The 26,025-nt window shown below is 43.9% G+C and overlaps 1 protein-coding gene across 2 annotated transcripts in view; it reads left to right on the top strand.

The window, feature by feature from the left end:
- VPS41 (VPS41 subunit of HOPS complex) overlaps positions 1–24,295 on the top strand; it is a 179,829-nt gene extending 155,534 nt beyond the window's left edge. Inside the window, exons 23-29 of one of the 2 annotated variants that reach the window (XM_047694499.1) lie at positions 6,607–6,661; positions 8,294–8,434; positions 9,901–10,037; positions 20,894–20,993; positions 21,100–21,144; positions 22,541–22,620; positions 23,567–24,295. In XM_047694499.1, the coding sequence (XP_047550455.1) occupies positions 6,607–6,661; positions 8,294–8,434; positions 9,901–10,037; positions 20,894–20,993; positions 21,100–21,144; positions 22,541–22,620; positions 23,567–23,647 (639 nt within the window). In that variant the 3' untranslated portion in view covers positions 23,648–24,295. The remainder of the gene's footprint in view (positions 1–6,606; positions 6,662–8,293; positions 8,435–9,900; positions 10,038–20,893; positions 20,994–21,099; positions 21,145–22,540; positions 22,621–23,566) is intronic. The other variant, XM_047694500.1, reaches the window with a different exon arrangement.
- Positions 24,296–26,025: the final 1,730 nt, after the last annotated feature.

The raw sequence follows: 26,025 nt of genomic DNA on the forward strand, positions 1-26,025 counted from the left end.
CTTCTTCAGCCATGGTGATACAGGTATTAGATATGTTACGAACCAATCTCAGCTCAGTGGATTTTTGAAATCTGAAGTTAATGAAAAAATATCTTGCCTGCATATTAATTTATGAAAAACTAACATTTTAAATTTGGGTCTTAAGACATTTTCTCGAGGCTAAATTTGGAAATTCATCATCTTCCTCTAAAAATAAAAGCAAAGGTTTCCATCTTCTCATTACAGAATCTATAACCTAGGGGGGAAACGTGAGAATCTTATTCTTTGAACGGTACCCCTTCATTTGTATCTCACTCTTCGACGAAACCATTCATTTCCAGGAGCACGGGGCGTCTTTTGTTGACCCCTCAGACAGAGCTGCACACCTATGACCAGCAACCACCCTGGGCTCCTTCCCTTTCGCGAAACTCGGGTGCACAGGCACCACCCAGATTCTAGTATGTTTGTGCTTCTCCCACACTTTCAACCCATCTTGTTTACAGTTTTCCAGTCTAGTATGTTCAGCAGAAGACACACTGTTCTTACTAAAAGAGGAGCATCAGAAAACCGCACAGCTACACGTGGCATTTCTAGTACATAGAACTTGCTTAGCATGTCATGTAAACCTTCCAGAATTCTTCTCTGTGATCCACTGAGAAGAACCAGTTGCATGTAAAAGAATTCAACAGAAGCATAATGAAACCAAGTATTTTTTTAAGATTTATTTCTTTATTTGACAGAGAGAGAGCACAAGCAGGAAGGGGCGGCAGAGGAAGGAAAAGCAGGCTCCCTGCTGAGCAAAGAGCCCAGTGAGGGACTCGATCCCAGGACTCTGGGTTCATAACTGGAGCCAAAGGCAGACGTTTAACTGACTGAGCCACCCAGGCATCCCAAAAACCCATTATGTTTTAAATAGTTTTTTGTTTTGTTTTTTTAGGTTATCTTTTGTTTTTCACTGAGAGAGAATTTTGAAACTAACGAATTAGAGCTGGTAATGGTAGAAACATGCCATTAAAAATAATTAAGTCAGTAATCTACCTTTTTAGAACTTTGTAGATGAGCTGTCATGTTACAGATCATTGCGATTTCTTCATAAGAGGTTCTCGTTAGGATCCAGTGTGTATATCCATGTGTATGTTTGCAAAAAAAATGTATTCTTATCCTTGCTCAGGTATGTAAAACCATGCTAAAAGAGGCTATTACTTATACCCTGAAAAAGCTAGCAATTCATAAAAAGCAAAGTAGATGTGCCAGGCATGCCAGGCATAACTTCACAGTTAGTGAAGTGAAGGTCATGAGTTACAGGTTCACCTGTTTTGTCTAGAGAGAGACTGAGAAAATTTGGTACTAAATATAAAGTTAAGAGCTTAAAATTTGAATGCCCACCAAAGAAATCTCTGTTTCAGAAGAGTATATATATGTTTAGTCCTATAGATGCTTTGGTGATAATTTGGTGTTCGTTTTCTTTTAAATGGGAAGTGTTTAAGGTTTCACGGCTTTACTCAGAGCATGTTGGCCCCCTCCCCCTCCCCCCCTTGTTGATTCACTTCTGACAGAATAGCAGCTCTGTCTGTCTTTCTCTGGTTGTCTGCCTTGGCGAGTTTTGGATAATTGTTGAGAGGAGGGGTGATTTCAAATGACAGCTGGCTGAAATCTTCAGGGTTTCCAGTCAAACTTAGTTTGAATTGATTGAAATCCCACAATCAATATTTGGTCAAAAACTTTGTGGAGACCCTGCCATCATATCAGAAGCCCTTTAAGAAAGTGGTATTCCCAAGGTTGGCAGTATTTATCAGACTGGAGTTCAGGACTGAAAATCACCACAATGCATAAATCCCAAAATTAGTCATAAGCTTTTATGAAATTGTTCCTTCTAAAGGAGATACAGAGGTAGTAGGAATGTATAACTCTGACAGCCATTTAAAAAGACAATAAAAATCATTTATGGAGTTTCCACCGTGCTTTATAACATGGGCTGTGCTTTCATGTGCCTTATTTTTATTTAATCTCTACAGTAGGACAGGCAGGTGGATGAAGTCGTTTTATCCACAACAAGCTAAGTCTTCAGGAGTTTGAAAGAAGCAATCCAGAGTGTAGCGCTAATAAGGCAGAGGGCCAAGACTTAGAACCTGGATCTCTTAAGTCAGGTCCCCTATTCTTTCCACTAAGGTGAGGAATCATTTTTCAGGTTTAAGATGTTAATTAAAGGGCGCCTGGGTGACTCAGTGGGTTAAGCATCTGACTCTTGGTTTCAGCTTGGGTCATGACCTAAGAGTCTGGGATCCTGCCCCATGGGGCTGCTGCTTGAAATTCTTGCTGTCTGCCCCTTCCCCAACTCGGGTACTCTCACTCTCCTTCTCTCTTCCTTTCTGTCTCTCTAAAATAAATAAGTCTTGGGATGCCTGGGTGGTTCAGCCATTAAGCGGCTGCTCTCAGTTCAGGTCATGATCCTAAGGTCCTAGGATCAAGCCCCGCATCGGGCTTCTTGCTCAGTGGGGAGCCTACTGCTCCCTTTCCCTCTGCTTGCCATGCCCCCTCCTTGTGCACTCTCTCTCTCTCCCTCTTATTAAAAAAAATAATGATAAAGAAAAAACAAAACTAAATAAATCTTTAAAAAAAAAAAGGCATTTGTTTTTAAACTATTAAACGGTGCTTTGTTCTATTATTTCCAGGCATGATCATCAGGTGCTAGTTTTCATTTACAAATCTCATTTGCTTATGCCTAGAATAGTTAAAAGCAGAATATCGGCTCTGCAGATTTGGGAATTTGTACCTGAATTTATGATTTCTCTCCTCTATTTTATGGCATTTATAAGGTGGCAGTAGTTACGAATTTGCAGGAATAAAGCTAGAAAATGCAACGTTTACAGATTTCCATTAATGCCATGTAAGAAGGCTGGATAAACGATGGCAGGGTCAAGGGGTAGAAGAAATCCTTATTTAATTTATAGTTCTTGCTAGTTACCCCCAAATCTCTAACTCTCTTCCTTGCTTTTATACTAAATCAGGAAAAGGAAAATTACACATAGCTTTTGCATCATTTTTTACTCAATTTCTGTCATTATTCTGTCTTTTCACTTTATTTTTACTGTGATTCTCCCTTTCCATGTGTGTGTCTGTGTCTGTTTCTGTTTCATTCCTCTGGACTTTAAAAATCTTAGTTTTGCTACTCTTTCCTCTAGAGGGAGCACGTGTCCCCAGAACATTCAAGAATCTAGGGAAAGGTGGTTTTATACTTCACTTGTGTCAAGAACAAAACATTCTATGTATCGGAAGTATTTTTTTTTTTTACATTTTACTCAAAACATCCAGAGATTTCTAGACTCTCTGCTTTCTCATATATGAGAAAAGAATAATTTCAGTACTGTTAGAAATTAGACATAAAACATTTAAAATCTGTGGAACTCAAATTTCAGAGACTCAGATTATCTTTGAGCTTGGCGTTACACATCTGCTTGCATTTCAGACCCTTCTTGACTTCAGACTTTTCTTTAGACATTTCTTCTCAGAGGACTTGTCATTTTTGATGAAATCCTAATAGCTTCCAGCAGCACCATCCTATAAAATGTTCTGCAGTGAGGAAAATGTACTGCTCTGACAAGATAGCCAGCAGCCACATGGGCCAATTAAGTAGTTGAAGTGTCTAGTGGGGAACTGCATTTTTAATTTAAATTTAAATGACCCCATGTAACGAATGGCTCCTGTCTTAGTACAGGTGAGCCTGCAGACTACAATGTCTGTGTGCTGGGAGGGAAGCATGTTCACAGATCTTCAAGAGAAGGGGGGGATGGTTTTGTTGGAAACTTATGAATGGTACTTTAAAATGTCAGTAAATTTCCAAGTACAAATATAGATACCTTTCAGTAAAAACTAATTTAGGCAATATACTCAATCTTTATTCACACTCTCTCTAAACTCTCTATGTATCTACTCATATTACATTTTCTTGTTCATCTGTGCGTGACATGGGCCCAATCGGCCACAAACTGTCCATCTGTATCTCTCACAGTTTGCATGAATCATGGCCCTCCGTTGGTTTCTTAGTAACTTTTTGTTAGAATGGTCTCAGGTCCTCCGAACTTCATATTTTTTGTTGTTTCCTTTCACTGTCTACTTCTCACATGGGTATCCTGTCTCTGCTCTGGTATCATTCCAGAAGGGTAAGAAGTAGGTAAGAAGATTCCATTGTTTATGATCATGATTGATTGATAGGCATAAGTGAGTATAGAGATAAGGTAAATCGTGTTTTTAATCAAAACGAATCAAGTGTCAGGATTAGGTTCAGCTATGGGTGAGAAAAATGCCAAAATAATAGTGTCTTCAACAGAGTAGCAGTTTAGTTCTCTGGCCCATGGAAGTGCTGGTGGCAAGCCACGCGGTTGGAGACTCGGGCTCTTTTCTCTCCTTCCCTCACCTTGTATGACCTTCAGCTTGTAGTGTAAGATAAGATTGTTCATGTTTCCAGGAGCAGATTGGGTGAAAGAACGAAAAATAAGAAAACAAAGGGATGACTGGCCTTGCTTCTTAAAGAATATCGCCAGAAGCTACCACGTTGCCTTTTCCTTCCTGGGACCATATCCGTCACATGGCTCTCCCGTGGCTGGGAAGGCTTGGAGATCGTTCTTTAAATTCTGGGCAGTCACACACCCACCTAAAATCTTACTACTCTAGAAATAGGTAAGGGATATTGGGGGATAATTTGGCTGTTTCTGCCACATAACTATTAAAGGAGCCTTGTGAATAATCAAATTAATATTTTCCTCTTCATTGTGACCTTTCTGCCTTCTCACTTCCTCATTTAAATGATTTGTGTTCCTCAAACTCCACCCTAATTTCACTGTAATTCTAAAGGTGTTCTCTCCTTTTTTTTTAATGTGTGGTTCAGAACCCCCCCCCACCCCCAACATTGATTTCTGTGTTCAGCATTTTTTCCTCCCTCTTGGCTATTACTTTCCAACCAGAGACACACACTTAAATATATATATATTTTTTTACATAAAAATTTTAAGTCAAAAATCAAAATGTTCAAACCAGCTCCTGCTGTTATTTCCCAGGATAGATCACTGAGCCAGCAGAGCTGCTGAGTTTATACTCTTCTTTTTATCTCTTTGGTTCTTGTTTTTAAAACAACCGTGGGCTGCTTGTTGGTATAGCTGCATAACCCAATGATCTTCCTCCTGAAACCTTTTCTGCCTGTTCATCTATTTAAAAAAATATATACTGCACACCCAGGAGTAGCCAGGCACCCTGTGGGACACAGGACTGGAGTCAGGCCTCGGAGTCCTCAACTGCGCCTGTGATTGGTTGGGAAGAAGGGTGTGGGCCATCACCAGGGTGACTCCCTGGGACCTGGCCTGGTGGTGGGGTCCGCAGAGTAAGTGCCTGAAGCACTCGTCAGGGGTGGAGGGTAGGGAGTGAGGGCCATAGTCCAGGTGGAGGGACCACAGTGGAGGGGTGAGCAGGCCTTGAGGGAGGTGTGGCTGCCCAGAAAGGCAGGGCAGGTCACAGATGTCACAGGGAAGATTCTGGGCTGTGAGTCAGAGCAGAGCCCCGCATCAGGGAGGTCACGTAGTTGGGGTGGGAGATGTGGTTTCCTGGGGATCTCATACTCGTCCTGCTGCACCCAGTTCGGATGCCACCTGTGCTGTGAAGCCTTTTACAGGAGGGCCACACCTGAGCCCATGTCCCGTGTCTGTGCACGCGCCCCTCTATTCACACTTACCCCCGTCATGGGATTGGGCGTTAGATTGGGCAGTTCTGTGAGCTTCCCCGGTGCCTGTGCTCCCGTGGGGGCTGCGTTCTGCTTCCACACCTTCCCTCCACCCCTCTCGCCTGTCGTCAGCAGCGGCATCTTTGTGACTCCTCTTTGCGTCTCTATCCAGCCTGACCCTCCAGCGCCCAGCAGAGTAGAGTGTGCAGTGAATGTGTGTCAGTTCGCTTAGAGTTATTCAGTTATATATAAACACAACATGTCTTGTTTCTTACGCCCGAGGAAATGCAGTCACCTGTGAGGTTCCTCGTTTCTTTACTTGATCTCTTCCCTTTTGATCCTTCTTGATGGTCAGATACGATTTTCCCCCTCTCATCTTCTGACAGATGCTTGAACAGAGTTTTCTCTTAAACCCTGTGATCTGGGAACAGAAATATTCTGTTGACCCATGTGTTTATTTAAGCATCAGATGTTTCCCGAGCCGTGGTCTGCCCAGTACTGGGAACGTGCAGCGGAGAACAGCTTACATTCCGGTGGAGGGACGGGGAGCTTAAAGCTGTCATGGGGCATTAGGTGGGGCGCATAGCTGTGAGGAAACCTGAAGTAGCATCAAGAGAAAGCTTGGCGGGAAAGTCCTTCTCTTCAGCACTGGCTTTCTACCTTTGCTCACAGAGTGTTCCGAGTTGTCTCAAATACAGTATTGGTTAAACTGTGTTCGGTCCAGCACCTGTCTGAGAGGTGAATGAGGACAGCCACCAGCAAAACCCAAGATTTGCGTTTTGTTTGTTTATACTTCGTTTTGTTTTTAAAGAAAGGCAATGGGAACTTTTTTCTAACTTGTATGTTTAAGTGAATCTGGTCATATTTATTCATGGCTGCTAATCCACAGTAACATTTTTGCCCTGCTTTACTTAAAGGCTCTTGAGATCTGTCAACAGAGAAACTTTGTAGAAGAGACAGTGTATCTTCTGAGTAAGTAGCTTTTGGTCCCCATGAGCTGGGAAACACTGTGGTAAAGTGGTGTACATGGTCTAAGAATGGACGTAGGTTTTAGACCAAAGGCACACAAAGTGTAGAGCCTATTCTCTTTAAGAATGGAATGCATAGAAAAGGGGACTTTGCAGCTCAGTAGAAAGAAGCGTTATTTAATAAATGCTGTTGAAGTAACATCTGAATATTGCATAGTAAGTCTATTAGCTCACACCTCACAAATGAATTGTAGAGGAGTTGACAAGTTGGTTCATTTGCAAAAAAAAAAAAAAAAACCAAGCTTATTTTACTATCATCCCGGTAGAAAATAATGTTCATTGTCCCTCATCACACCTTAAATAACTGGAGAAAATGCACTTGAATATGGACATTTTGGAGAGGGGAGAACTTTGGTATCATCTAGCTCTCCATTGTCCCTGGGCCTCTGGCACCGCCTCTGTTTATGTCGTACTTACTATCTTTCACCTTCCTCCAGAATGAACCATTTACATGAAAGCAGGGTAGATGCCTGCAGGTTCCCCAAGGAAGCTCTATGCAGGTATTCATAGCAGAAACATGGAGTTCAAGCGTGAGGTGTTTCTCCAGTGTCTCTGCCCAGAAAATACTACAGAAGAGTCCATTTTCATCATGATGTCGTATTGTCCCAGTAGACAAGTAAGGGGAGAACTTAAAAAGGGAGCCATAATGTCCTTTTCTGAAGTTATGAAAATTTAAAAATCCTATACACATTTTAAAAATTAACCATTTTTAGGACCTAAACCATGGGAATAATACTTGTTGGAAGAACAAAATGCTACAGAAGGTAGAACAAATCGGACATCATTTTATTCACAGGCCCACTATTCTCACTTGATAAGGGCTGCTCAGAATGAGAAGGATTGAGTTGCCGTCCCTCCTCTGAGTAAAGCTTTCTACATGTACTATGTAAAACCTACATGTACATGTAAAACCTCAGGGAAACTGTTAAAGCCATTAAAATGCCAATAGATCAATGAGCAAAGTGTATAAAGATAATTGGCCAGATAGAAGCATAGTAGATAAATACTCTCATTTAATGAGAGTTATTGGAAGGCTTTCCCCCAAACTTGGACAAGTAGGAAATGAGGTAGCCCTCTGATAGTTGAGTTTGTGTTTGGCATAGAGTGTGTCAAAAGAGCAAATCCAAAACTACTTAAAGAGGCAGAATGGCTCCAAGGCCTTTAAAAGTCTTAACTGTATCTGGGTATCAAGATGTCCAAAAGAAATAGGGAAGTAGGAGGGAATTAGGGATCTGACAGACTTGGGTTCAGATTCCAGCTGTAATGATCTTGGCAAGTTACTAATGTTGCTGCATATCCTCTTCCGTAAAGAAGAAATAATAGTAGAACATACCTCATAGGATTATGGTGATGACTAAATGATGTAATTTATATGAAGCACTTAAATGAGTATACAGCACAAAGAAAACACCCAGGAAATCATTATTTCATTATGTTATAAATGGCAAATGCTAATGTCCCATTAAAAAAAGTGTTTTTGTCTTAGCTTTCAAGAGATATGTAAACAAGAAATATGCTGATTCTTCAAAAATGTTTTATTAAAGCATCCTGAAAGTATTTCTCAAATCTTTGCTAGGCCGAATGGGTAACAGCCGCAGTGCCCTAAAGATGATCATGGAGGAATTACATGATGTTGATAAAGCCATTGAATTTGCCAAGGAGCAAGATGACGGAGAACTCTGGGAAGATCTGATTTTATATTCCATCGACAAACCGCGTAAGCAGAAAAGCCATCTGCAGTCAGACCCGTTTCTTTCAATACGTCCAGTTACATCTACAGCAGGAATTATCTCAAGACACATTGGGTGAAAAATATGGTGAAGTATCTATAACAAAAACAGGCTATGTACATTGTAACGATTTCCAGTCCTCCTGAGCAGAGAAGCGGTACCTAAATGTGCAAACGAGCAGGTGGTTATGTCTTGAAACTCATTCTCCGAGTCCCCATGAAGCTCGTTCCGACACACTGTACCCCTACTGAATAAATGTCACCTGACTTAGTTTAGTTTTGTTTTGTTTTGTTTCTTTTTTTTTCAGTTTGGATATAGGGGTATTAATTTTGAAAATGTAAAGCTCTCACCAGTTTCTTTTCATCGAAACCTAGGCCTGTCACTGGACATTGTCCATATTCAGATGTTTGCTGTGACAGTACCTAATCTCTGTCCCACCTCTCTTCCTTGTGTGGCACCAGGACTGTGTGTGTGCTGCCTCCCCGTGGCTGCCTCCGCATTTTAGAAGGAGATACACAGTCACCTGACAGTAACCCAAACCCTCTTTTGAAGATCTAGAAATGATTCCAAAACCGGCAGTTATGGTTTAAAAGTCTGCACCCATCCCCTTCATTTTTTAAGAAGAATATTTATCTGCTTCAAGTTTTAGAAACGACTCTTGTGATTGTCTTTTTATAAGAGCTACAAGAGGATAATGTTATTCAAGTCAAGTTCAGATGTAGACCATCACGTGCACATGCATCTTTGAGAATCAAGCTTAGATGATGAAGTTGTAATTTACGCACCACCAAGGACACAGGGTGGGTGAGATGGAACACGTCATGACTGGGACCCGCGGTCTGCCCTGCCAGTGAACTGGGGCATTTAACTTGCTAGCTCTATGGCCCGGAATGAATTACTTAACCAACTTGTTTCCCTTGCCTGTAAAATGGGGACAAATACATTCATACCTTGCAGAAAATTGGAGAAAAGTGTGTGACAGCTGAGCTGTAGTGTAAGTTCTCAATAAATGTCAGTTGTACCCCTTTGCCATCGAAGGCTGTGTTCTGAGTCATCATTGTGCTCTCTGGCTCTTTTTCACTGACAGAGCTTCCCCTTTATGTCATGAAATAGAAAGTTTTTGAGAATTTGGAAACTAAGGTGGTTTTAACGCTTACCTTAAAGGAAATAATTTTTTTTTAAAGATTTTATTTATTTGTTTGATAGACATAGATCACAAGTAGGCAGAGAGGCAGGCAGAGAGAGAGGAGGAAGCAGGCTCCCCGCGGAGCAGAGAGCCCGATGTGGGGCTCGATCCCAGGACCCTGAGATCATGACCTGAGCCGAAGGCAGAGGCTTTAAACCACTGAGCCACCCAGGCGCCCCCAAAAGGAAATAATTTTTTACTTGAGTTCCTTTTGACTGCCTTATGTACATTGCTGATGTGCTGATGGTTCCACGTGGTATCTTGCAGCATTTATTACTGGCTTGTTGAACAACATCGGCACGCATGTGGACCCAATTCTGTTGATTCACCGTATTAAGGAAGGGATGGAGATCCCCAATTTGAGAGATTCCTTGGTTAAAATTCTGCAAGACTACAATTTGCAAGTAAGTATTCTTTCTTAGACAAATCAGCATGGGGAGGGAGTTGATTTGCTTTCCGGATAAACATTTCTAGGGTTATTTTAGGTAACAGAATTCGGTTGCATTGTTACATTTTATTTAGGCCCCAGATATATGGGAAGCTCATCAAGTAGAGAAACTAGAAATCTCTTCCATTAAGGAAGCCATCCAGTTTTTTAACCATCCCCAAATTTTCTCTCCTTGATGAGCAGGCACTTCTTTTTTTTTAATATTTTATTTATTTATTTGAGAGAGACAGAGATAGCAAAAGATAACACAAGCAAGAAGGAGGGGCAGAAGCAGATGCCCTGCCTGAGCAGGGCAGAGAAAGCAGCAGAAGAAAAGGGAGAAGCAAGCTCTCTGCTAAGCAGGGAGTCTGGTACGGGGCTCGATCCCAGAACCTTGAGATCATGACCTGAGGCAAAGGCAGACACCCGACCCACTGAGCCACCCAGGCTACATTTATGTGATAGATACAGCATGGCATTGGGAAGGGTGAGGGGTATTTACCGTGGCTGCCAGACCCCTCAAGCCAGTTTTAAATAACGTGAGTATTGTGTCCATTGGAGGGAATTAAAAGAAAGTTTTTCAAGGGGCGCCTAGGAGGCTCAGTTGGTTTAAGCATCTGCCTTTGGCTCAGGTCATAATCCCAGGGACCTAGAATTCAGCCCAGCGTCAGGCTCCCTGCTCAGCAGAGAGCCTGCTTCTCCCGCTCCTTCTGCTCTTACCCCTACTTCTGCTCTCTTTCCCTCTCTCTCTGTCAAATAAATAAATAAAATCTAAAAAAAAAAAAAAAAAAAAAAAAAGGTTTTCAAATAATTAATTATTTCCTTGAAGCTACTCGGTAATCCATTGCCTGAAACATGTTGAAATACATGATTTTATTTAACTTTTATCTGTTTTCTAGACTAGTACAACTTTGTTTTCTGTAATAATTCAGAATTTGTGATAAAAGCAATGGAATCCGTTGTTTTCATATATATCCTTAATGTGCTAATTACAAAGCATCCCAATCTTTTCCTGGTAGATGGTAGCTGCCATAGAACTTGAAATTGTTTAAATCACATTTATTTAACTATTTGGACTGTTCTTTCTCAACTTCATTTGAAAATGAGTTTTTATTATAATACAGAGGAAGTTGCTGTCCTGGAAACGTAAACATTTTGCAGACAGAACCAGAAGATAACGTGGTAGGGAGAGACGTGATTATCAGGTTAAGAAAGGAGAGGAGCATCGTGTTGAGGATTTGTGGGGCCCCTGGGCCACTGTGAGGGTTCAGTGTGGGGGGAGGGTGCTGCACTCGGGGTGCCGGGTAAAAGGAGCAGAAGTTGAGGAAGATTGAGAGCATCAAGAAGAGAAGGGAGATGTAAAGGAACAGAGCTGAAGGAACAAGAATGCGGGGTCTGGGAGTGGGGTGTTGGTACATTAACATTTCTGACAGAGCGCTCATGAACTTGTTCAGGAAGCAGGGGAAGGTAAGGGTCATTGGAGAGGAACTGGTTGAGAAACTGAGGGCAGCACGTCATCCCCGTGGGCATTGAGGGATGGGGGTAGGAGGGCCGTAGCTGGGCTCTGGCACCCTCCGTGAACTGGGAGGCTCCCCTCCCGCGCACTGGGGCTGGATTACTGGGCAGCACAGCCTGAAGGAGAAGAGGTTTTCCTGCGGGCGGGGTGGAAGAGGACAAGAGCCTTCCTCAGGTGGGCTCGCGGGAAGTCGGGGCACTGGGAGAGAAAGAGATGTTTGGTTAAAGCAGAGGTGGAGAGTCTGTCCTGCACAAAGCTTCACGATATGCAGGTATTTATTGACAGAGGAATTGGGAGGTCTGCAGACAACCCTGGGAAAGGGGTGCTGGGAGGGAGAATGAGCAGGGCAGGGAGGAGAGGGTAGGAGGGGAATGGGTGAAGAAGCAAGTAGAGGGCGGGGGGAGCGTTTGGAGATTTGGGCAGTGCCCGAGGGCTGTAGCAGAGTGGCCCAGGTAGGAATGTTTCCCTATTTCCGAAGTGGGAATTGGGCTTCGGGGAAAATGGCTTCAGTGTCCAGCCTCCTAAAGCCCTAGGAATGAGTGAGCTTGATGATCTGTCACTGGCTCTGCCTTCCTCCGTGTGCCGAGACCTGTGTGAAGCTGCAGATGCAGATGTATCGAGAAGTCATTTAGGTGTGGTGTCTCTGAGCATCTCTACCTCAGGGAAGGTGACCAAATGACCACTCCTTTGTCCTCCCGCTTAGTAGTGCATTAAGCTTGGCCTCTGGGTTGAAAATGTTCCTTCTTTTCCAGCCCCTGCAATGCCTACAGAAACACCTAATAAATCCCTCTTACTAGGCTCTTAATCCAGAGAACCAAGCTCATGTGCACCACTGGGTCTCACTGCTCATTCATTTTTTATGAATAAATTTGCATATTCTGAGTCAACCGGGAATAAAAATAAATTATTAGATGCAAAATGTATTCCATATAAAAAAAATCATCCACAAAAACAGCTGCTAAATCAGTATTTTTTTCCCCTATATTTTTTAATGCACTGAGAGCTTTCCCTTAAGATGCGGAAGTGTGCTATTGGTGACATGTTGAGAAGGCTGGGGGTTACTCAGCCAGCGGCTCTCTTAAACCTGGACCAGGGAGTGGCTTCCAGGTCGAGGGGAGGGACCCACGGGGAAGGCGGCAGAACCTGTGGGAACTGCCTCGTGGTCTCCAGTGCAGAGGGCTTGTTGGAGGGTGCAGAGAGAAACTGCTCACCTCGGGCAAGTGGTTCAAACAGTTCCAGGGGCACTGCCTTCTTATATATGAAGAGAGTTTAGAAGTTTTTTCTATGGAAAAGGCTACTGTTACATTGATGACCATTTATTTTCTTTCTGTGGCCACCTGTCAGAGATCACCGTAAAAATAATTTATAGAGCATCTTAAGTTTCTGGCAAGGTTTCACATACGTATTTTTTACTCTGTGTAGTCTCTTGTTTGTCCCATAAAAGTATACTTGATTTTCACATGTTCTCACAGGATAAAAAATGGCTAGCATGTTAATTACCAAAATTGAGGGGGAATTTTCCAGGTTCATGAATTTGTGAGAACCTGGAACCTTCTCTGTTGGGCAGGGCAGCAGGGAAGGACCCCGGAGGGCTGTTAGGGACCATTCAGCAAACCTGAGGATTTATGGTCAGATGTCAGGGAAAGGGCTTCTTGGGATCTTTTGCTAATATGCACTGGGAATCTCTCTCTCAGGGGCAGATTTATGATAAAGTATCCATCGCTGTAAAAGGTTTGTGGGCCACTGGAAATGGCTTTGGGAGCTCACTCACTGGCTAATAGCCAATTGGAAACAGAAGGCAGGAAAAGTTGTAGGAAAAAACTTAAAATCGGTATCTCTTCAGGTTTTAAAATCTTATGTTTCCTAAAATGCAACAACTTTCTTCAGTGACGTTTTTAGTATGAGGCGTGTTAGAGGTCTGTGACATCATTAAAGTGAAGGAAAATATGTCCTCAGTGATTTCAGTGTTGAAGTTGGTAAGTTTATTTTCATATATTTTTTATAACTTGTTACACTGTCAGTATAATTACTCAACAAATTTGAAAAGCTTCATGAAGTCGGTAAGATAAAAGTAGCCCTTATCATACTTAATAAACTTAAAATGTTTCTAGGCCTAATTTCACGGACAGATAGCATTTGTTGTTTTGATATAAAAATTATTTGCCCATCTGGGAAGGTGATGAACTGGGTTTGAGGCCAGGTCCTCTGCCTACATCTTGCGTGGACCGCCGGTGGTTCCGTGGTCTCCGGAGAGGCCTTCCTTGTGCTGGCCGGTTAGGACAGCAGACGAGGACACGGTGTTGAACAGGCGGCCAGTTGTCTCTGAAGAGCGGTGGACACCATGTGTGCAGAGTTGGACTCTAGGCCCGGCTTTCCCATCAACGAGCCTGCTGGCCTTCTGGAGGGCACCCAACCTTTCTGGATCTCAGTTTCCCCAGTATATTAAGTCAGTGTTTGTCAAGCTGACTCCACACCAGAATTATCTAAATTCTTTAAAAAATTACTTTGTTTCAGGTACCACCCCAGATAGGATAGACTAGAATCTTTGGGGGGCAGCTAGGAGACTTTAGCCTTAAATCACCTTGAGATTTCTTACGCTCAGCGTGGCACAGGTCTGTGCTCTGACATTTGTCCTTCAGGAATTTAGGATTAGGTGATCTCTAAAGTATCTTCTGGGTCTCTCAGGGTCTTAATATAGTTCTTTCAGAAACAGGCCTTTAGGTCATGCCATATTTCTTTATTGTTCCTCATCTCTCTACTTTGAAATCCAGAGACAAATGAATTAAGAGGAGATAGTGACGTCTTTCTTACCCACTTTTTTGGACTCAGATGGTTTCTTCTTGCTCACAGTACATAAGCTCTTAATATCTTCTAAGAGGTGAGGGACTTTTTAAATTTATAGATTCCTGAAATAAACTTTTAAAACGGATATTTTTTCCTTTCAGATTGTTCCCATTTGCCTCATCACTGCCTTTAGGTGACATAGGTGGCCTGTGACAACCAACTCTAGCTTCTTTAATCAGTCTGGCACATGTGTACTTCGTGCCGTCATAAATTCAGATATGATATTTGTAATGTTGCTTTTGAGCTCCAACATGAGACCTTAGAGCCTTTCTATCATTTCCTTATTCCTCTGTAGTTCATTATCTTCGATGACAATCCCAACAAAAAGCAACACTTTTCAATTAGAATTCAGATCCCATAGCATCATAGCCTATATGATAGATTAGAAATTAGGTAAAATGGTTTCCCAGGCTAGCTCTTATATCATACTGGGGCTTATAAACCCAGGTAACTGTCGTTTGCAATTCTAAAGATAAGCATTGCATTATGAACAAGGCAATGTCAGCAAAAAGTTCAACATTCAAAGAATCTTTTAAAATAAAAATTTCAGAAACTGCAATTTTTTTTGGCATTTTTCTCACAGCAGCTGTTTCTAAAGAATGATAATAACTTCACCGATGTACAATTCCTTTATCACTTTATAAAATATCTATAAGTCTGGTGCTTTTTGCTTTTCATTGGGATGATTATCAGTGATGAACTACAGAGAAATAAGGAAAAAGGAGGAGAATCTAGAGTCTCATGTTGGTTTTCAATAGCTAGCTTATAAATACGTTCTTAAATTTACAATACAACAAGATATGCTTCTAACAGATTGATTATAGACCCTACAACTGGCTGATTTGAAAATGATGGAGATAAAAGGATAAAGGTAATGCTGAAAAGCTTTGAACCATGGGGAAAACAGTGTAATGATAAGAAAACAAGAGTTGTTGAGAAGAATGTGTGGGAAGAAAAAAATAAAAAGTTCCATAAAAGAAATGAATCTCTGAAAGATAATACTGTATTTGCCTGTAAGGCCCTCAGGTACTTTTTGAGATGAGAACTTGATGCCATTATGAAGTTGAGCAAAGAAGATACCAGTGGTTTACTTACCTTGGTGAAATTCTTTTTTTTTTTTTTTTTAAGATTTTATTTATTTATTTGAGAGAGAGACAGTGAGAAAGAGCATGAGCGAGGAGAAGGTCAGAGGGAGAAGCAGACTCCCCATAGAGCTGGGAGCCCGATGTGGGACTCGATCCTGGGACCCCGGGATCATGACCTAAGCCGAACGCAGTCGTCCAACCAACTGAGCCACCCAGGCGTCCCATCTTGGTGAAATTCTAATGGGAGATATAGATTGTAATTTGAGCTATAGATTATATGGAAGAATGAAAAATGATACGACAATCCTAATATTTCCAAAAACTGGAAAACAAGATCAGTACCAAAGGTGTTATTAGTAAGCCCTTCTAAAACAAAGGCATGAAAAGAAAAAATAGGCCCGATAATAAAAAGTAGAATAATATGATAGAAAATAGGAATATTTGAAAAGTAACCAAGTAGAATTCTTTGAAATTATGTGTGTATTCATTTGAAATTTCAATATTCAGTGCTAGGCCAGTGGTAGATTGGACGAAGCTGAAAGGGAGAATTAATTGGAAAATCTGGTGACATTGTCTAGTATGCAGCAAAGAGTAATGAAGAGATGGAAGATACAAGAGTGGTTAACAGGGGCACCTGGGTGGCTCAGTGTGCCTTCAGCTCAGGTCATGATCTCAGGGTTCTGGGATCGAGCTCCCTGCTCAGTCTGCTTCTCCTTCTCCCTCTGCCCCCACTTGTGTGCTTGCTTGCTCACTCACTCCCTCTCTCAAATAAATAAAATCTTTAAATAAAATAAATAAATAAGAGTGGGGCACCTGGGTGCCTCAGTGGGTTAAGGCCTCTGCCTTCGGCTCGGGTCATGATCTCAGGGTCCTGGGATCGAGCCCCCCATCGGGCTCTTTGCTCGGCAGGGAGCCTGCTTCCTCCTCTCTCTCTCTCTGCCTACTTGTGATCTCTGTCTGTCAAATGAATAAATAAAAATATTTTTTTAAGATTTTATTTATTTATTTGACAGAGATCACAGGTAGGCAGAGAGGCAGGCAGAGAGAGAGGGGGAAGCAGGCGAGCGATGCTGGCTACTGTCCCAGCCCTGCCTTGTGGATTCAGTGACTGGAAGGGCAGAAACATTCATTAGAGAGAAACCAACATCTCGAAGAACTGCTTTCCTGCTCATCTGAACAAATAAAGAATAAGGCCTAAAAAACCATAACAACAACAACAACAACAAAACCCAGGCAGCCCCTATTTTACGTCAACTTTTCCAGGGAACAGAATGGAAAAGCTCCTCAGTTCCTCATGGGATGCTGGTCTAACCTTTCCTGCATCCTGAGACAATTAGAGCCCTGTTTCTTTAACACAAATGCAAAAAGTCTACATAAATCATTAGCAAACAATCTGCCCATGTAATTATTGAATGTGTATATCATAAATGTCATAAATTCTAAAGTAATCATCATCTATGTTTGATAAAATTCTAATCAAAACCCCCAAGGAATTTTTTACAGCTTAAATTTATGTAAAAAGCAAATGGCTTAAGATTATCTAAGAAGAATAAGGAGGGTAGATTTATTAGATACTAAATTTTAATATGTGGTAGAGTAAAATGGTATAACCACTTCCCCAAACAATAAATCAAAGCCTCATCAGGAAAAAGCCCTTTGCTTCCCACATCTTGTGCCTTAGGAATGTGGATGTAAGGCCTGGAGATACAGCCTCTAGTTTGTGGCTGTGAGGCAGCAACCTGGAGGTATATTCTCCTGTTGGATGTTTAGGCTGTTTCCAGCCTAGGGTTATTAAGGATAAAGTTGCAGAGGACATTGTCATACAGTTTGTTGATGACCTTCTTTTCATCTTGGTTAAGCACCTACAAGTAAAACTGCTGGGTCATGGAGCAGGGTATATGCTTAATTTCTAGGACTGTCCAATAGTTTTGCAAAGGATGGCTTTCCAGCCTCCCAGGTTTCTCTCATTGCCCAGATCTGTTGCAGGAGCCCCAGCCAGCTGCGTATGTTAGTTTGGGCACACACTGAACAAAGTTAAAATTGTGTTTGTAAAGGAGGAGGAAGAAAGGCACAAGAAAGTGTCAGCTCTGTGTATGCTATTGTTTCTTCTGAAATAACTCTGAAGCATATGGTAACATCTTAAATCTGTTCAACCCAAGTGGAAGAGACTGAAGTGTATGCTGTATGTTTGCAGTATTTCATATTTGTTTTTAAAGATTTTGTTTAGAGAGTGCCTGCAAGTGGGGAGAGGGATAGAGGGAGGGAGAGAACTTCAGGCAGACTCTGTGCTGAGCGCGGAGCCTGATGCGGGACTTGATCTCACAACCCAGAGATCGTGACCTGAGCTGAAATCAAGAGTTAGACGCTTAACCGACTGAGCCACCCAGGCACCCCAATATTTCACCTTTTAGAATGAAATGTAGCACAAAGTAATGGCAGATGGCATTCAGAATGTGAGTGGCAGTGATTTGGTGCCATTCTGGTCATAGAGATGTGGATGGCAGGAGAGCGTGCATGTGTCCCAAGTCTGTGAATGACAGCAAGTTTTGCAAGGCCGGAAAGCAGACTATGGAAGGTGAGCGTCCACAGGGATAACAGGCTGTGTATGATGACCTCAGAAGACAGAAGTTATCAGCAATCATGAATTTGAAGGTCAGAGAGGGTTGAAGAGGACTGATTTTGACTCCACCATCAGTGTTGTAATAAAGGGAGTCAGGGACAGCTGGGCGGCTCATTCTGGTTAAGTGTCTGACTCTTGGTTTCAGCTCAGGTCATGGTCTCCAGGTGGTAAGATCAAGCCCTGCATTGGGCTCTGTGCTAAGCCAGGCGTAAGCTTGGGATTCTCTCCTGTGCCTCTCCCCACCTCCTGTGTGCACGCATGCACTCTCTCTCTCTCTCTCTCTCTCTCAAATCTTTAAAAGAAGACATTTGTGGAAAGTACCAAGTATGAACTTTTAATGTGAAATTGGTGATAAAATGGTAACTACCACACGTTTTTCATGAGTCACTGATCGTCGCTGCAGGGAATAACCCATAGTCGACCTAACACCTTATCTGACGTTGAAAGCAGTACCTGAATATAACAGTACATTGTTCATGGACAGTCTTTCACTCACCGCCTCTGATTGCCTTCAGATCACTACAGGTTTTATGGAAGAAATGGCTCTTTTCCACAGTTACTTTTTTTTTGGTGTAGCTACTTACCTGTCTGGCATCACATAAATGAAAATGTTTTTGTGTTTTTCTGATTCGGGGCCTTGGACTTTGATCAAATGAAGTAGGAAGTCCCATACTAAGCAGTATTTGTGTATTTTCCCTTCTCCTGGCTGTGTGCCTCTGAATATTCAAGTTTTTCCTAGAAAATACTTTCTGAGGGCGGCAGATCATATATCTATTTCAACAAACATACTGCTGGTGAAGAGATGCTTCCTTCCTAATCTACAGACACGAGGCCTCTGGCTGGCCTGCGCGGTCTGCCCTTCCTCCTGTATTATGTATGCAGTAGGCCCTACACACCCACTGGGGGGCAGAGCCAACGCTCTGAAACATTTTACCAAACATTCTGCTTGACACTAGTTTTCTTAAGTTTTTATTTTGGTCGTGGAGGCTGGGCAGCTTTGTAGGTGTGCTTACAAATTTTCTTGGGTGTTACTGCTCTCGGTACTTCTTAGATATCTTTGCTATATTTTTCTCTTCCTATGTGCTTTAATGACATCTGTTAAAGTTTTCATGTCTTTTTTAAATGAATCAAAAATTCAGTTTCTATTAGCATTTTAAGGAATAAAAAGTCATAGGTGGTGTCTCGATACTTCCTTCTCATCTGTACTAGAAATGGTAGGTATAGAACTTTAATCTGGTTGTCAGCTCTGAGGTTTCTTTGTTTGTTTGTTTGTTTGTTTAATATTTGCCTTCATGTGATTTGGGAGAAAGCCCTTGGGCCACATTCCCCCGAAGCCCGTGCTGTCTGTGATTTGAAGGGAGCACGTGTGAGTGGAGACACCCCGGGGATGCAGGCTCCAGGTGGCAGCTCCCTGACTGCCCTTCTCAGTGGCACAAATGGAAAACCTGAAAGCAAGACACCCACATAGGTTCTAGAGGTGAGAGTGACTTCAGTGTGAAGAAAGGCGGGCTGCTCCTATGAGAGCAGCATGCACCGTGACCCAGAGCCAGTCCACAGTGACGCAGCAGTGACGTCATTATGTGAATTCCACCGAAGTTACATGGGAATACCCAGAAACACGTGCACTAGGACCCATCAGGCCAGAAGAGTGGGCCACAAACAGTGCGACAGAGAGCCTCTCTGCCCTTCAGGCCTTGAGCACCTCCCTCTTCAAAAAGCAACTAATTCTAGTTTAAAAAAAAAGAAAAAGGCATCTAGCTTAACCACACCTCACACAGCCACTCCGGGTTTCTGATAAAACACCTGAGAAATGCAGAACAGGCTGGAAGCCCACTCTGGGGCCAGCAGAACGGAGTGGAACGTAGGGTGGGTTGCCTCTTGGGCCGTGTCCTTGCTGAAAGCAGGTGGGCCATTTTTGTCTGCACCCCGCCCTGGCTCTGGAACACAGAGTGGGTGCCAACCAGAAACAGGGGCCTGCCCTCGGCGTCCCGACTTCTGAGTCTGCTGTGGTGGTGCCGCTGCTCCTAATCCTCCAGGCAGAGAAGGCAAAAATTCGTAATGAGGCCAACAGCATCCCAGGGCAAATGCATAAAGGAACAGAAAGTGCAGTACTAGGGTGAAGAAAATGAATCTTGTAGCAATGTTAATATCGGTGGTCATTTTTCAGTTGTCAGCCCCTTAAGAGTCACCAAATTTGACAGTTACCAGGGTCACTTTACATTCTAAGCGCTACGCTCAACAGTTTGGATTGGAAGGAAAAGAGGGATTGCAGCCAGGAAGGCATATGGGACAGAAATCACATCTGTTTGGTTTCTCTGTGCCCAGTTCCTTGTACATGATAGGGCCCCTGTATATACTAGTGCGGATAGAGCAATTAGTGCAATCAAATGAAGGATTTGGGGTTTGCCCAGGTTTTCCATCCTGAGCAACGGTCTGGAGGTTGGAATGAGCAGGTCACTTAGGGGCCAGACTGTCAGAGTTCGCATTAGGAAGCTCTGTAAGATGATGTTGGGGTTGGTTACCACAGCCTTCCTTGCCAGCCTTTGCAATTTCTGTTTAATTTCACAAACGGCACATACGTGCAGTGGTGACCGAATGGAGGCTGGAAGGGTTGGTCCGAGCAGTTTGGAGGGAAAAGTGTACCGAGGGCAGGCAAGTGCCTCATTGGACGATTTCAGTCACGCCAGTGTTCTGAATCCCAGTAAGAGGGTTTGTCCCTGCAGTTGAGTCTTTTTAAAAACGGCTTTTTCTTACAATGTATGCTTTAGATTCTGCTTCGTGAAGGTTGCAAGAAGATTCTTGTAGCAGACTCTTTGTCGTTACTGAAGAAAATGCACCGAACTCAGATGAAAGGCGTTCTGGTCGATGGTGGGTAAAATTGAAATAATCCTATTGGAGTCATATGCTTTCCTTTCAGAAGAGACAGGGCAAGTAGAAATACTGTATGATCCCAAGTGTGTGTGTTTCCTTGCAGAGGAGAACATCTGTGAATCATGCCTTTCCCCTATTCTTCCATCAGGTAAGGTGGTTGGCAGGGGCGAGATCCCCAAATGTGGGTTCATGAGGAGTGGAATTAAAATTTTGATGTTAACTAGTTACTAAATTGCATAGCTTTTGGAATAATCCATTTTAGAGAAGAATGTCAGCCCACAGCGCTCCTCAGTCGCAGCTGATGCCGCAATTCTTGAAAGCTGAGGTGCTCGCCCGGCAGGGGGTCTGCATTACTTGGGAGGTAAAGCCCAGATTGCTGGTCCCGCCCCAAGAGGTGCGGGACCCCAGAATTTGCAGTTCTAACACATTCCCACGTGGGGCCATTGTGTGAGATACCATGGCTTTAGAGTAAAACAAAACGAAAATCTACCATCGACAATGTTTAAATTCCAAGGGAGAAGAATCGTGTGTATCTGGGGGGGAAATTGAATAAGTACCCTCCCCTTTTCTTGAAACTTGGCTCTGCTCTGTGGTTCGAGGCACCTAAATTTCCCACATTTCGACAGAAACCTGTTCCTTGCCATCTAATCCGAACATAAGCCTGTGTTTATTTATAGTTGGCGGATCCATAGATCGTCATGTGTGATCAGAGCACCTTACATAAGGAGAGGACAGAAGAGGAAATTCCTTAATCTGAAAGTAGAAAGTAAAGCCGAGTTACTGGGATGCAAAAAGTGTTTTTATTGTGAATCCAGCATAGAGAGGTACTGAGAGAGCTGATGTAGGAATGTACTTAGCTTTATGGGATTAGAGAATAGGACTGGAACAGGACAAGTCATTCCACTCAGGGCCTTTTCTGGAGGAACTAGGTTGAGGTTGAGTGTTCATGTTGAAAACTGCAGTGGGTACAGGACAAGAAGGGAGCTGCCGTCGTGGTTGCTGGTAGCGTGTCACCAGCAGTGCGGACGCAGAGGCGAGTTCCTGCGGGAGCGTAGGCGGCGCAGGGCTGGCTCCTAGCCTGGGACGGTGGTGGGGGCTGCTGGCCCCGCTGTGCCCAAACGGATGCCGCCCTGCGGGCTCGTAAGAAGCAGTAGGCGAACTGGCAGGATTTTCCTAAAGCCACAGAGTGGATTCAGCATAGGGTGTGTTTCTCGGGTCTAGGGAAGGGAGGAGGTCACGCACATACTGATCCTAATTATTAGAATGAATGTGCTTGCATTCGCGGTGAGGTTGTCCCTCGTTTGTAGTCGCCACTGACGGGGAGACCAGGCACGTGACCTGGGACTCCGCCCCCGACGTTGGTACCTGCTCCTCATCTGACCACGGCCCCTCGGCGGGGGGGGGCATCTGTGGACACGCAGTCCTCCTAAGGCAGCTTATTGCTGGAAAATTAAACTGCAGCTGGACTTTCAGGCAGGATGGGGTCAAGTTCTCCACCTACTTGTCGCACTGAGTGCTTGTCTCTCTGCCGCTGTCCCCCACAGACGCCGCGAAGCCCTTCAGCGTGGTGGCCTTCCACTGCCGCCACATGTTCCACAAGGAGTGCCTGCCCGTGCCCAGCATGGTGAGTTGGCCCCTTGGCAGCCACCGACAAGAGAGCCATGTGGCCGGGAGGGTGCGCTCTGAAGTCTGCCCATCCTCCTGTGGCTTCTCGGGATTGGCTTTCTATCACACAGGAAAAATGAATTTATTTCTCAGGTGCAGAATCTCCTATATGGTAGGCCCCCCCTTATCCGCGGTGTCAGTTACCGTGACAGTCAGTCGTGCTCTGGAAGCAGGTGCTCTTCTTGGTGAATGGCCAGGAGGTCGGTAGTGGCCTCATGCTGGCCCACAGAGCCTCTGTCTCTCCATCCCTTCCTCTCAGCACGCGGGCACCTCTCCTGTCGTCACCACAGCAGGAGTGAGTACAGTGTAAGACAGGGAGACCCCAATCACATGACCTCCGTGACAGTGTGGTGGTAGCACTGTCTGTTACTAACCTCTTCTGCACCTCGGTTCTCGTAGGTAGGGATGCACAGAGGAAGCCTCGTGTATTTGGGGCTTGGTACTGTCTGTGGTTTCAGACAGCCACCAGGGGGTCTTGGAACTGACTCCTCCAAGATAAAGGGGGGTTACTGTGCTAAACATCAGAAAAGTACATTCAGGAGGTGAATTCTTTGAGGTAAAATCGATGACTGTCAAACTGTAGCGACACAACGTATAGTGAGAACCATTTTATAGTTTGTAGAACTTTCTTAGCCTGGTTTCTGTAGCAAGACTGCTGTGTTTAAGGTCCTGTTCCTGTGTTCCCCTTGGTCACCTGACACTTGTTTTGCTGTGGGGTATCCTCTGCGCCACAGTAACAGTTGGTGTAGACGGAGTCCTACGTGAGCCAGCAAAATCTCCAGGAAAAGGAGTGCTGTTTCCTAGCTTCCTCCCCACCACCACCACTGCTCCCGTGGAGTATTTCTGAATAGCAGAGTAGAAGGAGCTTTCTTGTTAAAATATGTGTCTTCTAATGACCCTTCTAGAACTCCCCTGCACAGTTCTGCGGCATCTGCAGCGCCAAACACCGAGGGCCAGGAAGCGCCATTTTGGAGATGAAAAAGTAGCCTGGCTCCGTCATCCTCTTCCTCACCACTCTTCTGAAGACTGTTTTTGTAAAAACAGCAGCATTTGTGGACCCCAGTGCTGTTACGAGACTTGTACGTGTTTATGTTCTGCTCAGAGAAACATTTCTTCATCTTTGCCTGTCCCCTAGAGTTTGCTCTGTGCGTTTGATGAAGTGAGGGAATACTCCATCCATGCCTCGAAACATTTGGGCTCACGGGCTGTACTTCATTATTTGTTTGGCTCATTCTTCACTTAGGAATAGAAAAGTCAGTCTGGAAGTTAGAAATGAATTTCTAGATCCTAGTCAAACTGTCTGGCCATTGAGCGGCCTGCCGAGGGTGGCCCCTGCTGCCCACAGGCACCACCCGGGAGCTGCCCCGCCAGCGCTCGCTGCAACTTGGCACCTGTTTCCACAGGCTCTGCTGCTGTCAGTCCTCACCTTCTGGGTTTGGCTTTTTGTTGTTGTTGTTGATGTCATCAACTGTGATTGTCTTCTTAATAGGCATTTAATGAAACATTGTGTAAATTGTTACTTATTCAAGGACATCTGGGAATAACATGAGCAGGCCGACGTCATGCTGTTGTATGGTGACTGATCACATGGTCCGTGTGTCTGTCGATTGAATAAATGTTAGCTCTCCCCATTATGAAAGACTCCCTTTTAGTGGGTTGAACGGCTTCATCCTAGGATTCTGGCACGCTGAGAGTGGAGGAGAGTTTCCACACCTTAGGCTGTGAGGGGTTATAGTTAGCTTTCGCCATCAGGGAGGAAGAGAGGGACGCTGCAGAGTCCGAGAGGGATTCTCAGGAGAAATGAGACTGTCCGGTGATGGAGGGTGGGCATGACAAGTTTCCTGGAGCCTTCTCCAGAGCCTCGTTGGCCCTTGTGGAACCTAGAGAACATAGAATGCAAGGAGAGAATTCAAACTTGGAATGTTTTACAGTTACTGGCTTCATCTGTCTTGGGATAGGTTGCCATCCTCTTGCTGTGGATGCAAATGTATGGAAAACACTGTCACCGCTCTTAGTCCCACAAATGCGAATAAATGCAACTTTCTGCTTTGTCGTGGGGAGAGGGTGGGATGCTAGTGAACCTGGCATCTCCTCTCAAGCTCCCTATGCCTACGGAACAACATACCGTGTCCCTTGGTTTCCTGACAAAGCGACTGAATTGTGGAGATGCTGTCACAGTCACGGGTGAAGGTGAGCTTCAGAGCAGGGCTCCTTTCAAGAAACCGAGGTTGGGGGTATTCAGAGGAAATTCACAGCACATCTCTGCAGTAGAGTCTAAAAGAATGTACTCTAGCAGACAACGGGCTTTTCCCATTAGTCTTAAATTATCCCAAAGTGGAAAGTTCTCAGCCCCCTCAGCATCATATCCTCTTATTCCAAGGCTAGTGCTCTTTCTGTTCTGTTTCCCTTTTGTTCTAACCAGAGAAATCCTTCACAAAAAAGCCTCACAAGTGAGCCCACCTTGAAACATTGGTAAGAAGCAAAACCACTGCACTTAGGTTGGAGGGGAGGCGGTGGTTGCAAAGGCACATTCATCTCCCCTCCTTACAGAAAGCCATTCTGAAACAGCCAAGTTCAAAGTTACTCTGTGATAGCAGTTTTCCTTTGCTTTTAGCCCCAAGGGTTTTATACTAGTTTAAGAACGAGAAGGTCTTAACAAATTTTTAATTTGGTTGTCATCGTGTTAAACTATATATTTCACATCCTAAAAACAAACATTTGAGCAGTTACTGTGTGTCAGGTGCCATTAGAAGCACCTGATGGGAGCCCGCACCCTCATCATCTTACAGGTGAGGAAGCTGGAGCACCTCGGGGCCAAGCCATCCATGTGAGGTCAGGGAGCAGGCCTGTAGCGTCTGTGATCTTAACCGCTGTGTATTTGATTCTTTGGGGTTTTTTAATGTATTTGACCTGTTGTGGTCAGTGCACAGAAAGCAAAACCCACTGTCATCACAGAAGAGGATTTATTATAAAGTAGCCAATGGCTTACAGAGTCACCAAGAGGACTGAGGAAGCAGACAATAGGGAGAGCTTTCAGGAGCACCTGACAAAGCCGACCCCGAACCGGGCTGCCCAGGGCACCCCCAGCCCACCTCCACCAGAGTTCGAGCTGCACAGAGCGTGCAGCCTGCTTTTAAGTAAACTGTAAATAAAAATACAGACGTTCCTCAGTTTCTTTTAAAGTTCACCCAGTAACACCGAATAAGGAATGTGATGTGTGTACATGCGTGTGTAGTAGACATTTCTCTGGGCTAAGCATCACCAGCTTTTTCTGGCTTCTCTGACCAAGACTCAGGCTCAGAAAACTCCACCAACTTGGATACGAAACCATCACTTGGGCTTCCCAGACACCTATCCCGGACTC

The sequence above is a fragment of the Lutra lutra genome, chromosome 11 (assembly GCF_902655055.1).
Source record: "Lutra lutra chromosome 11, mLutLut1.2, whole genome shotgun sequence".
Taxonomy (NCBI): Eukaryota; Metazoa; Chordata; class Mammalia; order Carnivora; family Mustelidae; genus Lutra; species Lutra lutra.